The sequence below is a fragment of the Tachypleus tridentatus genome, chromosome 8, assembly GCF_004210375.1.
Source record: "Tachypleus tridentatus isolate NWPU-2018 chromosome 8, ASM421037v1, whole genome shotgun sequence".
Classification (NCBI taxonomy): Eukaryota; Metazoa; Arthropoda; class Merostomata; order Xiphosura; family Limulidae; genus Tachypleus; species Tachypleus tridentatus.
The window spans coordinates 40891589-40909217 of record NC_134832.1 but is presented as its reverse complement, the minus strand read 5'-3'; the positions used below and the strand labels follow the sequence as shown (position 1 = coordinate 40909217).

At 32.3% G+C, this 17629-nt stretch overlaps 1 protein-coding gene across 6 annotated transcripts in view; it reads right to left on the bottom strand.

Moving 5' to 3' along the window:
• LOC143222236 (uncharacterized) overlaps positions 1-17629 on the bottom strand; it is a 44855-nt gene that overhangs the window by 2195 nt on the left and 25031 nt on the right. Inside the window, exons 5-8 of one of the 6 annotated variants that reach the window (XR_013012112.1) lie at positions 11121-11319; positions 7102-7552; positions 1128-1669; positions 295-351 (exon numbers count right to left, since the gene is read on the bottom strand). Coding sequence is in view for 3 of the 6 variants with exons in the window: in XM_076448459.1 (XP_076304574.1) it covers positions 7288-7552; positions 11121-11319 (464 nt within the window). In the remaining 3 variants the exon portion in view is untranslated. Of the gene's footprint in view, positions 1-294; positions 352-964; positions 7553-10827; positions 10931-11120; positions 11337-17629 lie in introns of those variants that run through there. The other 5 variants (XM_076448461.1, XM_076448459.1, XM_076448460.1 and 2 more) reach the window with 5 other exon arrangements.

Below are 17629 nucleotides of genomic sequence, written 5' to 3'. Positions count from 1 at the left end.
GAAAAATTTTTTTAAATGTATGTTTTTTTAATGCTAAGCCCTAAATTGATCATTAAAGGACATTAATTTGACTTAATTATTTTGCTTTTAGTTTTAAGTATTGTGATGAAACTATATTATATCTTTTACACTGGAAATGTTTATTCATTAACTCTTTGAACGTATATGGTAATCTATAATGTTTTTATTAAATTCCTGCATTATCACTTTGTCTCAGTTACCATATACTTTCCTAATATTTTTAAAATTTTATTTATTATTTTTCATTTTCCCTAAATTAAAACTGAGGATTACCCAGTTTTTAGGAACTTCCTTCTCCTTAACCTCTCAAAATATTTGCTTGGTTGATGTCTGTAAAGAAAAGGTTAACTGTACAATATTTGCAAAGCACAAAATTAACTACAGGTAAATGTGATACCACAATTTATGTGAAATACTAATCAGATTTTACAAAAGCAAGATTTAAGATTTTATTTTTTTAAAACATGTAGCTGAAAAATGTATATGTCCATTTATGTTTGGTAAACAAAATAATTTTCAGTTAAAAAAAAGTGTTTAACAACTATCCATTAATATTGTAATAAATTATGTGCCCCGTATAAATTTTTCAGCATTTGTGCAATAGAAGAAGTATAACGTATTTTAAAATTATATAAGATAATACATACAGCACTTTTTGTTGTCATAAAATGTAAATATTAACAGTTCCTAAAGGTTTTGAGCATAAAATTATTAAAATATAAACTGTGAAGTTCAAACAGTAATAAGATTATTTTTTGCAGACAAATTTCATTTCTCACAGCAGCTGCGATTTGTTGTCTCAGAGTTCTTCATGCATGATGAAAGTAACTATTTGAAAATGTAGTTTTTAATGTAAAACAAAAGCTGTATTATATAAGCATATTCAATGTCTGTTTTGTTGACTCTCTTATAAAAAAAAACTGCATACTATACCATATCTGTATAAATTTATGAAATATTTAATGTTTCATTAATAAAGTTTAGCCAGCCTATTTGTTTCTAACAGATAAAATAAATAATCAGTATCACACAAAGTAGTCATGTTTAACACCAACAAGAACAAATAACTCAAAAGCATTATTCAGTTAAATTAAGATTTTTCTTACTTTTGCTATTCCATAAATCAGTTTCCAAACTCATCTTCTTGTGCATCACAAGGATCAAGGCTTTGAGTGAATGAGTGATGTTCTTTAACTCCACGCAGTATCACAGACACACAAACATTTGTTATAGGTTGTGTACATTACACAAATTGGGAAATACTTGTAAACTCCTTACAGGTATGTTCAAACCATAATACAAACATTTAACTATTAATATCAACATACAGAATTTACATCCACTCATGGCCTAGAATAAATACAGGTAATACTAGAATATGTTGTAACACATAGGAACCATACCAAAGATGCTTTCTGTGGTCCAGAAGTTTGTGGCAAGTTAACTTTTACCACTGTAAGCATTTTCAATCCAATATTGCACAAAGCCAACACTAGCCTAGAACCTATATAAGAACTCACATTTACACTGCCTAAAGAACCACAAGAAGTCAGCACTAACTATTTTTATATAATGTTTTCAATACATTAACAGTAGCAATAGTAAGAATTCTGTAAATAGAATATTAACCTTGAATGCAGTCAGGAATCTGAAAGAGAATAATAAGATGCTGAAGTTAGAAGGTTGAGCAGAATTGTGTATCGTCAACATCAACAGATGAACAGTGCAAATATTATACATAGAAACATGGAAGAAGCAACCTGTTCTATTAAAACATAAACAGATCTAACAGATTCAGGCTGAACAGAGATATTTACACTGCCTAAATAGTTTATCACACAAATATTCTAAGCTTTAGTTATGCATGCTTTATCTGTTAGCTATTAAGTACATTCTGGTTTAGTGAGCAATGGTCCAGATGAGAACATGTTATCTCTGGTAAACAGGGAATTATGTTCTCTAGAAACGTTCTATATCAATCATTCTACAAGGCACAAGCTACAATATTACACCAAATTGGTCCTTTTTAGTAGTCAAGCACACAACACTGCTGGTTACATACCTAATCAATCACCAATTAAAACATATTAAAATATATACTTCTGACCAATTTCAGCTGAATCTGAGCAGATTTCCAATCAGATTTTAGAAGTGAGGCAAAAAGACAGCCACTTAAATTCTTAATGAAAGTACCATTACAAACCAGTATTAATTTGCTTACCACTGAAATATGCACCTGAATAAAAACCAGTACTGTTATAAGAAAAAATTCACAAGCAGAGAAATAACTGCTAGATCTGAAGATAATAAACTGCATTATTAGTGAATACATGTGACATATATTAAATCAGCAATTAAAACAAGCTCTTGTGCAACAATGTACTTGCTGACCAAAGGTTATGATGAAATTTAAAGAAGTAACTAAATACCTTTCAAACTCAGCTAATCAAACAGACACCTGATCATATTCCTTGACATCATTTACAAATTCTTAACACTTTTTTAAAAGACATGGCGAGTAATAAATTCTAAATGAAAGTACCATCAAAAACAAGCATTTATTTGTTTACCATTCATTTAAAGAAAAACCAGGTTATTGGTTGTCAATTCAGCAATGCAATACTGTTATAAACAAAACAAAATCACATAGGCATGTTGTTTTTTCAAACTTTGGGTTGATAATTCAATATTTCCACCTTCTTTACCAGTGCTTTTTAATATTCTTTAAATAAGAGTAACTTTGAAAATTCTCTACAATTTTTTTCTAGTAACTGAATATTTAAGGATATTTCATCACTCAAGTGGAAATCAATAATATATTATTTTTCCAAATATTTAAATTTTTCAATAACATATTTACAGTAAATATTTACCTAAATGATTTCACTTTCATGGGTTTCCAGATCTGATATTTAAAATATATTGTTATACATTCAAGTATTCTTATTTATGCATTATTTTCAGAAAGACACATACCCTCATGAACCTTTTACACCACCTGATTTATACTTTGTTAAAGAAAGAGAAGTTCACAAATTTTATATATACAATAAAAATTGTTTGAATGTTTAAAAAAAGTCTTACCGCTCAGTAATTTTACTGTTTACTAACATTCACACAAACAATCTATATACCAACTAGCTTTTACTAATATATATGAATTGTGGTGTTTGGAAATCAAGTGTGATCAGAGTAGAGTTAATGAAAGTAAAGACTGAGAATCACCGTGAGCACATATTGGTGAGATAGGCAGTACAAAAACTGGAAATTGAGATTAATAAAGATGGCATTGAAGGTGAGGATCAATGTGAACAGAATATATTAATGTAGATACAAGACTTGTGTGCATGGAATTACTGTACACAGTAAATCAGAAAAGACAGTCTAAGTGTTGGAAAGCAGTGTGAATGCATTATATTGGTAAAGACATAGAAGTGCTCATTAGGAATTCTTTTGAACATATTAGTGTAGACATAGAACTGTGAATTGGAAATCATTAAAACAATGAATTAGTAAAAACATAGCACTGAAATAGAAATTAATGTCAAAACACAGGTAATTTTAAATGCAAAAAAGAGAAGACATTTTCTGCATATTTTAGAAATACAACAAGCTTCTTATACACAGTTCATCACTACCTATGTTATACAAAAAACACTTATCATCATCAAAATATAATAAGGTAGTATTTGTTTGATTCTGAAATCATTTTGACAAATTTTAAGTTATCACGTTTGACTAACCTCCTATTAACAATACCACCTGATGATCTTATAAACACTTTAAATAAGAATTGCCATTTATCTGGATATGTGTGGAATTTTAGAAATATAATATTTTTAGAATAAATTCCCTCTTTCACAGCATATATAATAATGAACATGATTCACTCTTTAGTAATCAAATAATTAGTTATTTGAAAGTTCTGTTTTTGAAAACTACTACCAAAATCTAACCAACAATGTTGCACTTAGCTGACACTTATATAACTTTAAATAAAAAAAATACACAGTATAGGAAATTTTTAATCTCAGCCCATAAGGGCTAACACACAAAACATTACATCTGACACACACATAACATGCTAGTGCATATGAATGAAAAGCAGCATTACAAAGGCAAAATAACAACGTTTGAATAAAGAAATCTAGCTCTGAACTGGAGGAATGAAATATAACAAAACCAGTTTTAAAAAACAGTAATAACAGTCTCTCATCATTACTAATAGAGTGAGGTCTCATTTCAGTTTTAAATATCTGTTTGTCTGAAGGTTTAAATTTTCCTGAAAAATAAGCTTTCAACATAAAACAAAAAGTAACAGTTCATAACCTTCCCAAATTCTTCAAAATCACACACAAATAAATTTTTCAACACTTAATATTTTCTACTAATTAATAATCCACGTACCATGGATTCAAAATAATATTGAACCACACACCTTTCTTTGCCAATATTATTGATAAAATTGCAATTACTTTCCTATGAAATAACATGAAGTACCAACATCAAAAGATGTCATTCAGAACCACATATTCACACCCACCCCTACTATGCTACTATATTGTTGTTAATCTGGACACTGACAAGTACTGATTTATAACATTTTTACTGAAAAGAATCTCAACTCACTGCTTACAAATTTACAACAATTTTTATTTAGACCAACCTATCTTACACTGGGTGCTGGTTTATGACAGATTTTCTAAGAACAACCTCATCTTAACTCACACTGGATATTGGTTTATGACAGTTTCTGAAAATGATTGTCACAGTAGGATGTCTACATTAACTATAATAGATACTGAGAGGTACCATTTATTTATGCTACAGTCATGTCAAGTTAAAGTGTTCCAAAATCAAGACATAAGAACATCAGCATCATGAAAATGTGTTTCTTTATTCAATTTATTAACATCATCATCAGGTATTTCAATGTAGAAAGGAATGTTCTCATTGACAAATCAATGCAGCAAAGAAAAGTGAATAAATATTTCAGATTTAGATCAAACAAGATCACAACATTCAAAGCATGCAAACAAGGAGCAAGCTGTGTATGTTTGGATGTATGTCAAGAAATGCATGTTTTAATGACAAAATGCTTATTGAGAAAGCTAATAAAAAAAGTGTAACAGAGTTTGGACACTTCAGAGGATGACTACAATGTTTAAAAAGATATTCTGGAATACAGAAGGTAAAGCAGCAAGTGCTAATCAAAATCCAAAAGGTGCAGTTAGAGATGATATACAAAATGTTCTGGCAAGGTATGAATTGAAAGTTATCTGCAAGGTAAAGTTATTACAATTTGAGACCTAATCATTCTTTGGGAACCTAGTGAGTGAGTTCAAGGTACAAAAAAAAAAAAGATCTGAACATCTCATCAAAGCTTCTTTTTATGCCAGTGCAAGTGGTAATGTTAAATTATAGTCATTTGTGATCATGAGATTTAAACAACCAAAATGCTCTGGAAATGATATCAACTCAGCTGTCCATGTGAGGTCAGGTAGAATATGAAAACCTGGATGATGTCAGTATTGTTTATGAAGTGGTTGAAAGATTTGAAACTGTTGAGACATAAGAAGTCATTGAGCTGCTTATGAAATTCATACCTTCATCTTGACTACTAATTATGCAATGTTTGCTAACCAGTAGTCCAACACTGATTATGCAGAACCAAGTGGTAAAGAGTTATCAGGTGAAGACATTATTTTCTTTGTCTCTCTTTAAGAATGTGGTAACAGAGAATCCAACAACAAAAATGATTCACCAATTGACCAGTCAGTCTGAATACAGCAGAATTTGGTCTGAAAGATGTCACCACATGATTTGAAAAATACAGCAATTTCTATGAAGATCATGACATAACAATGTGTACTTGAAACTACTGAAAAACTTCAAAAGGAAAATATTTCATTTCAAAATCAAACTGTGATAAGATTCTTTGCTAGAAAATTATTTGTTGTATAGTTAACCAGTAATATGTATTTTGTATTCTGCATGTCATTAATAAGAAAAAAAAATGTTTTAAGTGAAAATAATGAAATGCCACTTTGATTGTGCAATAAACTGATTGTACATACATACATTGTACATACATTTGCTTTTTGTTTACCAGTTGCATGCTCACCCTTACTAGTTTGAACCCTTACATTTATCATTTGGTAATTCATACTATTAATAGTGTATATTGTAGTCAAAGTGATTAATTTGATGACCAAAATATCTTAATAATTTAGATGAATCAGTTTGTTACAAATATGTTCAGATTAATGAGGTTTTACTGAATGTCATATCCTACTTTCAGAATCATAACACAGTCCATGGTTTCATGCCAAAAACCATATTCAATACATCTAGCTCCAGTAATCACAGTACAGTTGATGACTCTAATTTCAGCAATCATATCAAACTATACAATACTGTTCCAATAACCATGTATGCTGTGTCTTGCATTTACTAGTTACAGTGGTATCTGCAACCTAACTCTTTATAATCATATTCTCCTAGTTATCATAAAATAAAAAACAAACTCGGTAATTACAATAATACCTTCCATGGCACATTTCTCAATAATCATAACATTTTCTATATCCAATTTCCAGTTATCATAATACATTCCTATCCCAACTTTTAGTAAAATCATAAAATACTTCATAATCCAATTTTCAGCCATTAGCATTTCTGACTTCAGTCACAAGTGAAAAGGGAATGCAAAACTCAACAGATGAGTAAAATGTTTTGAACTAAAACACACTTCTATTCATTAATTACCTGAAAAGTAATTGAAAAAACCTTGAAGTACCTTGAAAATTAATACCTCCAATAATACATCAATTGCTATTCAATCAACATAAACGATATCAATTTTTAATTTAATATTTCCAAACCAATAAAATTAAACATGTAGTTCACACTTTCAATTTTATGTGGATTCTACTGGTAAATGCAAACTAATAGGTTATAATTAAAATGCAAATTAATAAAGTAGACAAATCTTAGATATTCCTATTCAGTTTAAAACTATCAAGTATACAATACCCAGGGAGGTGAGAATACCAGTATGCAATGCATACATATTCTTACATTAATTATATCTTGTGCTTCAACACTTCTTTCTGGAAACAAGAGGCCAAGAGGAATGAGGTGTGCACTCATGATTTTCACATTCCTGTACCATCACTATTTTACTGTCTGTTTAAAAGTTTAATATATTAAATATGAATATATTATCATGCACAATATTTAGATAATGTCCTATAACCAAAACTGTCAAACATGGTTCTGATGTCTTTCTAAAGTTGGTGAGCTTGAGTTGTTTTGATGCCCATTTTGTCTTCTTCCAGTCACTGGTGTTAGATAACGACTAGATCCTTCAATGACTGGAAGTTCTTCAACTGAAGGTTTCTTGCTTTGCATTGTCATATCAGCAAGTTCTTCTGAATAATAGTGTGGGGTGTTGAGGTAGTCTCGAAGTCTTCTTGGTAAAGGCAATTTATCTATCAAGTCTCTGCGTACCCTCTTCAGGATAACAAACCTGAAAAGGGTTTTGTTTGATATAACAAATAGTAATATGGCAGAAATTGACAATATTATTTTATATCCCTTTGATAAAGTTCTTATTAAAATTTATAAAAATAGGTGATAGTACCAACTAACTGTGGCACAACTATTCACTAAGAATTTATTAAATGTGTACTCAATGATCACACTGTGCATGTATAACTTTAGATATTTTAAAATTTTACCCTAAAAAGTTATGGGCAAGGATCCTATGATGTATTGCACTTACATAACGTTTGGAAAGAACAAATTTGAATAAATCACAACAAAATGTTAGGATTATTATTTGACATCACAATAATCTATGCAACTATTATGAGGAATGTATTTCCTGTAACCATAATGTCATGCTAGATGTACCCTTAAAGACATACAATGTAATAAATGGAATACTTAAAACCACAATGACAGACTGTAATTCCATGTTTATACAGGCAATGTAGAAAATGAACTTGCTCAAACTTGGGTTATATTTGTATTTTACTTGTTACTAAAAAAGTAACACTAAAAAAATGATTATTAATTAAAAAATACAATAACAGCAGTTTTTATGGTAGGAAAGTTCTGATTTTAATAATTACAACATTTTTATGTATCATAATGAGCCATAAACAATCAGGTAAAGCTACATTAAAAAAAGACAGTTGAATTCCAAAGAAAATTTACAAACTCATAATAGTGAGAACAAGTTTAGAGGTGGATTTAAATCAGCATTTTTTTTTTTAGTAAAATAAAATTGACAACATATTAATATAAAGAGGAGGTTCCTGGATATTCATTAACATTGGTTTTGCTGACCTTATGAGTGGTGTTTCAGCTATTTTTCTTTTGTTGATGTCTGGTTTCCTTCAGATGATGTCAACACTGTTTTCAGTGATAATATGTTTTGTTTTTTAAGATATTCCTTAAGTATAAGATTAATTTTTCTTCAATATAAAAGTGTTTACATGAATTACATTGATTTTCCTAATTTGTTGTTAAGTGCAAAGCAACACTGTCGACTATCTGTGATATGCCCATCACGGGTATCAAAAGATGATTTTTAATATTATAATCCTTCACACTTACCACTGAGCCACTCACAGTCTTAATTTTGTAGACGACTCCACTGTTTTTATTTTCAGTAGGACTACTGTTAGTAATAAAGTTTCTGCTTTTAATATCTACTTTTTATGATTATGGTGTTTATGCTGCATTTCTTTGTAAGGGTTTCCACATATATTTTAACATGTCAATTTTTTAACAACTTTTCCCAGAATTTTTTTTAAAATCAAGACTCCAGAAATTATTTTTTTAGTTGACTGTTTAAATTTTTATGGACTATATATCAATTGCTATTTGGATACTATACTTCAAGGACACTAGTTTCTGTTGTATGGAGCATACTCATTTCCAGTTAATTTATTTTTCTAAAGTTGTTGCTTTCCTATGAATTTTAGTGTCAAATTCCAGTTTTTTTTTATTATGGTGATGTTTAGAAAGTCCACGAAAAATTTGTCTTGTTTTTAATTGTAAAATGAATGGTGGAATCGTTTCATTGATGTGACATGAAAATTTTCTTTTATTTCATCAGAGTTGAAGCTGCAGAAAACCTAATCAACATATCTGTGCTATTATGATGTTTTGAAATGGCTGTGTTTAAGGTCTGTTTTTCCAGATGAATCAAAAACATGTTTCTTAGTACACATGATAGTGTTCCACTCACAGAGATACCATAAATTTGTGCAATAGATGATGGAGATGAGTTTAAAACAGAAATGCTTTTCATGGGAATGTAGAAATTTTGTGGTTTGGATCTTTGCTAAATAGTTCAATAGCAAGTATGTAAGCTCCTTTTCTTCTCTTGGAATTTGAGTGTACAGATGTTGCACACCAAAACATGTCATTTTGTTTTGAATCTGATAAAATGCAATGTTTTTATGGTGCTATCTGAATTGTGTGAATAAATAATCTAAATCAAATATTTGTCAAGGTTATAATTAAAGGAGGAATAGGTTGATTTTATGAAATGCATTTTTATTGGTGTTTTATGAATTTTAGGCTGACCAAGAGTTGAGGAATGAATCTTAAATTGCATGCCCTAAAAAATGCCTGAACTTTTCCATAATGCCATCTAAAATACTTATAACTGACAATGGATTTTGAAAAACTAAGCAGAAGCTAATTTTCAAGGTCAACCAAGAAAATCCCAATGATCAACAAACTGTATAAACAAACAAATTCACACATATAAAACAACAGCTACTCTTCTTTTGAGGTTCCACAGGTTACTGAAAATGTACCTGCTCCAAACCAAAAACTGACTTCATCAAAGAATGTATTCTCTACCAATTCACAAATATTCTTAAGTTAAAATTTACAGAAAAATTGACTTTAAATGTTGCCATCTATAGCTCTTTATAACGGCTATGGTATTTCAACATTTCTTTTGGGTTTAAATCTGATGAAGAAAAAGAACAATCCTCAAACCATATTAATACTAGTTTTACAACTGAAAATTAAAAAAAATGTCTCAATAAACTTTCTAAATGTTCAATCATAAAACAACAATCAGGATTTGAGACTAAAATTCACAGAAAAGCAACAAACTCAGAACACCACCTCAACTGGAAATCCAACCCCCCTCTTACACAATAGGAACCTTGAAATGTATTATGCAAAGAGAACAGTAAAAAAGATCTCTATTTAAAAACAACTATATGGAAGAAGTTATAACAAAAATAATTGATACATCCAAAAATATCATTCAAACAAAAAACATGTAAATTCTTTGTCATCTCTATAATTCGTTATGTCTAAAACATCAGCAAAATTCTGACTGAATTATGGAAGATACTCATGAAGAAACACAACATCAAAACAAATACGATAATCATATAAAAGGCAGATATCAAAAATCAAAAACCTTATTACTTATTATATTGAAAATAAAAATAACTGAGTCACTTTTAAAATCAAATGCAATTCATGTAAACACTTTTATGTATTCAAGAAACTTGGAGAGAAATGAACCTTAGATTTAAGAAACAACTTAATGTATGATTCTATGATTTTCAATACATCAAAAAAGTAAAACATCATTACTGAAAACAATGTCAAAATCCTTCAACCAGACATTAATAGAAGTACCCCAAGTATTATTGTTGAAGTCATTGAAACCAATGCTAAATAAATATCCAAGAACCTCCTTTTATCTAAATTAATATTTCCTCCATATCTTACTAAAAAAGCTAATTTAACATCACTTACAAATCTGTCTTCATCACAATGACTCAGTAAGATTCCCTAGAGTTCAATTACTTTTTTCAAAGTAATTTTACTTGATGATGATTTGGTATTCGCAGTCAAAATTCTGTAATTATTAAAATCAAAACCTTGATATAAAAGGTTTTGTTCTTGTATTTTTAATTAATTGTTCATTTCAGTAGGTTCATCATTAAATATTAAAAAGTGGATTGAAACCAGGAGACTATACTGTTATTCCTTTAGCTACAAAACGGAGTTGAATCTGTTCACAACACAAAAATGCATATTTCACTTACCTACACAGGTGTTGTAAAGACTGGACTTGTTTGAATCGTGATACAGGGTGAAGAAGCTGAACCCTCATTGGACCCAACACTGGACGTCGATGAAGAAAAAATAAGTACCGACCACTACGTGAGTGTTCCACAGCATTTTCAATGAAGTCAACAATAGTGTTGCTTCGAAATTTCTGCAGGCAACCAAAACTAAAATTTCCTGAAATACAATATATTCTAGATAACTTATAATTTCAACCCAATATTAAATTATTTTAATAATTACTTTTAGCAAATATCATTAAATTACTATTAGTTAAAAACTGAAAAAAGTATTTAATTGTGCACCAAGATAATAATTAGAACACACTAGATTATTCTACTTAAAAATTATCTCGAGAACAAGAATTAACAATAACTTTCAGAGCTGGTTTAAATGTTATATGCGAGATTCACAGAAAAACCTATTATATCATTTCCTCTTTATGATAAAATATACCTGAGAGAGGTAATAAAAAAACAAACAAACATGTATGTCTATGTTTGTGTGTATGCAACTTTTATCCCTGGCATTTATAAAGAGGGATTTTTATTTTATTTTGTATTAGTTTTCTCAATGTTTAGTAATATATGAATTGTTCCTAAAAGGTTTAAAAGAAGGAAAGGATTGCATGTCAGATAAAATGTAACTTTTAAACTTCAAAATAACATACTTGGGGAAACTAAATTATTTTACTTGGGTCTGTTAGAAAATAAAAGTTTCCAATATTTTGGTTGGAAATAATCTGGATTTCAAAATAAAATAATATCATCAGATATTCTACACATTAACCTTAAAATTTCATTTTACCAACTGATGCAAAGTGTAAGTAAGCAATTCAAAAAAAGATACATATACAATTTTGATGTTGAAATAAAACATTTTACAAATACAAAAAAAACAACTTAAAAATATCAAACAAAAGACGTGACAGCATGAGGAAAACAAAAATCTTTTTTGCTTAAAACGACAACTTGTTCTGTTCCATTTGTTACTACAGCTGAAAATGACTTTACTAAACAAAATCAGTAAAAGAATCAACTCTGTTTAGGACTACAGTTTAATTTTATGTGCCACTCAGTGTCATGTCATAAGACAAACTCCATTAACAGAAAAGATGAACAAGTGGAAAATGTAGGAAGGAGGAACTATTCAGTGAAGAGATATTATATAAGGTGAGATAACTGACCAGAAGCTATATTACACTGGGAAAATAAAAAAAATAATGAAACATTTTTGATTTAAAAAGAATTTATAGAATCTGTAAAAAAAGTTTCTTTAGTCATGTATTACACCAGCAACTGAGGGAGCAAAGGAGGAAAAAAATGAGGTACAGAGTTGAGAGGAATGCCAACACTGGAAACAGTGCAAAAGGTGATATGAAAATCTATTTTGAAAAATCAGACCATGCTGCATTTATTCAACTGAACAAATGGCAGGGATGGTCAATAATCCCCTTTTGCTTTACTCTTGTAGTTCATGGTCTGGAATGGGAACATTAAATGAAGCAAATGAATATCACAAGGAAAAACCTACAAGCAATGTTGTGGAACACCCTATTCAGAGTCTCACCAAAGTCTGAAGAATGGCCACAGGTGGAAAATGATAATCCAACGATAAAGAAACAGCAGTCCAATGCTGATAATAAGGAAGAATGTATGTGGTGGGGTACACAAGCTTGATTGAAGTATTTCTTCCAAGTGATGACAGAGATGAGATGCCATGGAAAAGATAAGGTGCCTAATCTGATAAGACACCTGGAACAAATCAAGGAAAGAAAGAGATAAGGAGGTATAAGCCAATCAGTTTAAAAGCCAAAGCCAATTGGCAAGGCTGAAAGGAGAAAGGTCAGAAAAATAGAAAATCTGTCACAGAATGAAGAGGTGGGATCATGCACCATGGCATGTAGGCAATATAACAATGAAGAACACATACAGGACACAGCAGTCTATCTGGATCACACTGATAATACAGGTGGGTAATGAAAAAAAGGGAAATTGGCACGATGGAGTTACCTTCACAAGCTTGATTTCTGAGAAGAACAGAGCAATCTGAATAGAAGAGAACACATGTGATACGATAAAGGCTATGTAAAAGATATATAACAAACAAATCCCACTTATGACATCCACAAGCCAAGAGAAGAAGGAATTAATTCTTTAAGAGATAATAGAAAAACTGAATATGAGAACAGAGGTTCAAATGAAGGCAAAGTAAGGAAGTGCAGAATCACACTGACATCCCATTCCAGAAGGGCTGCAAGTTAAGGAAAATGTTGAATCTGGAAGGAATGCAACAAAAAGGAGTGGATAAGAGAGGTAAAAACTTTCAAGTATCAGGAAAATGAAAAGTGTGTGATCAAGGAGACTTTAAACCCCTAATTAAACAGCAATTTTTAATTGGAAAATCCACACAAAGAGGAATAGTGGGTCAAACAGGTGAAAAACCCCAATCCAAAGACTAATTGTGGAAAACATTCCAAATATGTTGATAAATGTTCACAGAGGAAGGGTGAATGAAACAAGCTAATAAAAGAAGCAACTTACTGGAATAATCAGATCTCCTTGCAAAGAAGCAAAAAAAACCAGACAGGAAGGCAGAGAATATGAACAATTGCATGAAATGCTGGTGACCAAGGTTAACATAACAGGGATGGAGTAAGAGGAACAGGTAATAATAGGGCAGCCACAGAAATGACAGAAGCCAGTTGTCTATATAATAGAGTAAACTGAAACCCATAAGCATGCATATGTTACACAAAAGACTTGATAACTCACAAAAAGACATATGGTGCCAAAGCAAGCCTGAAGGACAGGGAAGAAAACTGATAAACTACCCTGTGATGAACAAATCAGCCAGTGCCTCAACAGATGAGATACTGGAATAATGAACAATTAGACATTTAGCTATTTATGTGAGAGGAGATAATATACTGTATTAAAAATTCATGTACACTCTAGATGTTGCTCACCATCTAATGAAATTGAAAGACTGAAACCCTGGCATCACTGTCAGAATGATTTCCATACAAATACATCCTTTCAAAAGGTTATAATGTCATAACGATTAAATGCAGGGTTAAAAACACCTTGTATATTTCTCTGCTATCTTCACAGAAAAGTTGGTTGGTTGGTTTAGTGTTTTATGGCACAAAGCAGCTTGGCTATCTGTGCCAAACATCTGGTAAAAAGGTAAAAATAAATTAAATGTAGTAAAATACATAAAAGGAAATGAAGGTAAAACAAAACAGCATTGAAAAACAGAAAAAGCATAAAACTAATGTTGACACCTAGTCTGCAATGTTAAGAGAGAAAGCAGAGTAAGAGAAGTTGTAAAGGACTTCCTCTAGCATAATGGTAATGATAATAACCTGCCGGGAAGACTAACAGGTAAGTACAAGAACCACCGTCAGTCACCTGAAGTTGGCCTTTCTAGTCCTGGTTCCGGTTATGTGTCATAACAGCCATTATCAAAAGGTAAAGTTGTAAAAGACATGTAGCAAAATCGTAATGATAATTAGCCAAATGTCCGTTAAAAAGGTAAAAGTAAAGTAAATGTAGTAAAATTCATAAAAGGAAATGAAGGTAAAAACAAAACAGCAATTTAAAACATAAATGGCATAAAACCTATATTGATATCCAGTCTACAAAGTTGTAAAGGACTTCCTGTAGCATAATGGTAATGATAATAACCTGCCAGGAAGACTAACAGTTAAGTACAAGAACCACTGTCAGTCACCTGAAGTTGGTCTTTCCAGTCCTGGTTCCGGGTTATGTGTCATTATGGCCAGTACCAAAAAGTAAAGTAGTAAAAGTGTTAAAACACATGCAGCAAAATTGTAATAACAACTCGCCAAGACTACTAACGGGTAGTTCAAACAGCAGCGTTAGTCACCTAAAGTTTGCATTTTCAGTACTGGTGTTGAGTTATTTAATGTTATGGCCATTTTCCAATTTCAAATTGAACTGGAGAAATTGAGACTCTTAAAAGGGAACCACAATTAAAAAGGTGTAATGAATAAATATGCAACACTTAAATGACATTAAAAAGATTAATGGCCATTAAAAATCTAAAAACTTTATCAAGGTGGACAGTGTCACCATCACCAATAACACTGTCCAATGTTACAGACAAACCTTGGGACAGAACATGTTTAAAATAGTACTGTTGTTGAGAGTTGTAACGATGGCAAGAAAGTAAAATGTGGCTTACAGTGATTTGAGTGTTGCACACACTACACACTGGTGCAACAGTTCCAGATTCAAGAAAATGATGAGTTAAAAAACTGTGACCAATGCATCGTCTAGTTAGAACGACTTTCTCCTTCTGAACCTTAAGGAAGCTAGATGGCCAAAGCCTAATATAGGATGTTACCTGGAAAAGCTTGCTGTCGCATTGCTCACTCCAAGTTGACTGCCAGGTGGCATGGAGCCCAGCCTTGAATACAGGACCATTGTCCATGTACGGAATAGGCACAGTGGTGATAGTGCCAGAGCAGATAGATTTAGCTGCCATGTCTGCAAGCTCGTTCCCGTCAACACCAACATGGTCTGGTATCCAGAAAAACTGGATAGAAGTAGATGTTAATGAGAAATGGGCCAGTCGGTTTTGAATATCAGCGAGAACAGGGTGTGAGCCAATGTGAAGCGATTCCAGGGCCAGTAGAGAACTAAGTGAGTCAGTATAAATAGTGCAGTTGGAGTATGCTTAGCTTCAATATTATCCAGGGCAAGAGATGTGGCGTACAGTTCCTCAATGAACACAGAAGCTGTAGAGGGGATTCTGCACGCAACCACCGAACCGCAACAAACCATGGCAGAGCCCACAGAGTTATCTGATTTGGAACCATCCGTATAAATTGGAATGGAAAGATTGTTCGAAACACGTTCAATAAATAAAAGACGGTACTTCAAATTGGGAGTATCTGCCTTTCTCAGAAGACTTAAAGAAAGGTCACATTTGGGGACTGTATTAAGCCATGGTGGGATGGGCTGACCAGTGGATTCTGCAGTGTTATCCAAGAACAGACCCAATTCATCTAATTGCACCTCGATGCGAAGGCCAAAAGGAGCAATGGCAGATCATCTGTTCTGAAAAAGTATGGCCCACTGAGGAAGAAAAACACATCCCCAGGTGGGATGCTTTGGTAAGGAATGAAGTTTTGAAGAATATAGTAAAGACAGTTGCAAATGGCAAAGATGCAGAGAAGGTTAATGGGATTCTACGTATAAGCTTTGAACTGGGGAGGTTTGGAAAGCCCCAGTGCAGAGTCAAAGTCCTTGATGATGAATGGGGTCCAGCATCTTTAAGGCCAAGGGTCTGGCAGAGCCATACACCATTGATCCATAGTTGAGTGTTGATTGAATAAGAGCACGATATATCTTTAACACAGAACATTGATCCGCTCCCCAACTGGTGGTAGAGAGAACACAGAGGATGTTCATTGCTCTTGTGCATTTGATCCGTGGCTGCTTTAAGTGTGGTATAAAGGTCAGCTTACAGTCAATGATAAGCCCCAAGCCCAGGGACCACTGGCAGCGAAACTTCACAGATACTGAGTTCAGGATCAGGGTGAATACCCCGTTGGTGGCAAAAGTGCATGCAAATAGTTTTAGAGAGAGAGAAATTAAAGCCATTCGCCGTGGTCCACTTCAGTACATGGCTGAGAGCAGTTTGTAGTAGTAGCCGCTCAATATATCTCATGTTCGACGACTGACACGAAATGCGAAAGTCATCGACATAGAGCCCGTTTGCAACAGTGAGAGGGAATTGTTTAGTGATGGCATTAATCTTTATACTGAAAAGTGTGACACTCAAAACACAGCCCTGAGGGACTCCAAGTTCCTGTACAAAAGAACGGGAAAGTGTTGAACCCACACGAACTTGGAATCTCCTGTCCATTAAAAAATTTTAATAAACATGGGTAAATGGCCACATAACCCATATATATGGAGATCTTGCAAAATGCCATACCTCCATGTTGTGTCATAAGCCTTCTCAATGTCAAAGAATATTGATACAAGATGTTGTAGTTTGAAAAAGGCTTCTCTGATTGATGTTTTAAGTCGAATTAGGTGGTCTGTGGTGGAGTGCTGTCGTCAGAACCCACACTGGGTGGGCAAGAGGAAGTTGTTTGATTCGAGGAACCAAACAAGATGAGCATTAACCATCTTCTCTAAGGTCTTACAGAGACAGCTCATCAAAGCAATTGGATGGTAGTTTGAAGGAATCTTGGGATCTTTCCCAGGCTTAGAGAAAGGTAAGATAATAGCCTGGCAAAACATTCTCCTGCCAGATGCGGTTAAAAACAATTAGAAGAATATCAAGAGAGAGATAGCGCAGCATGTCATAGTGTACATCATCAGGTCCAACAGACGTACTACCAGACCGATGAAGGGCCATTTTCAGTTCCATCAGTGTAAAGGGAAGATTATAGTCAAAGAAACAGTCAGTTTGAAAGGAAAGAGGTGAACGCTCTGCCCTAGTCTTG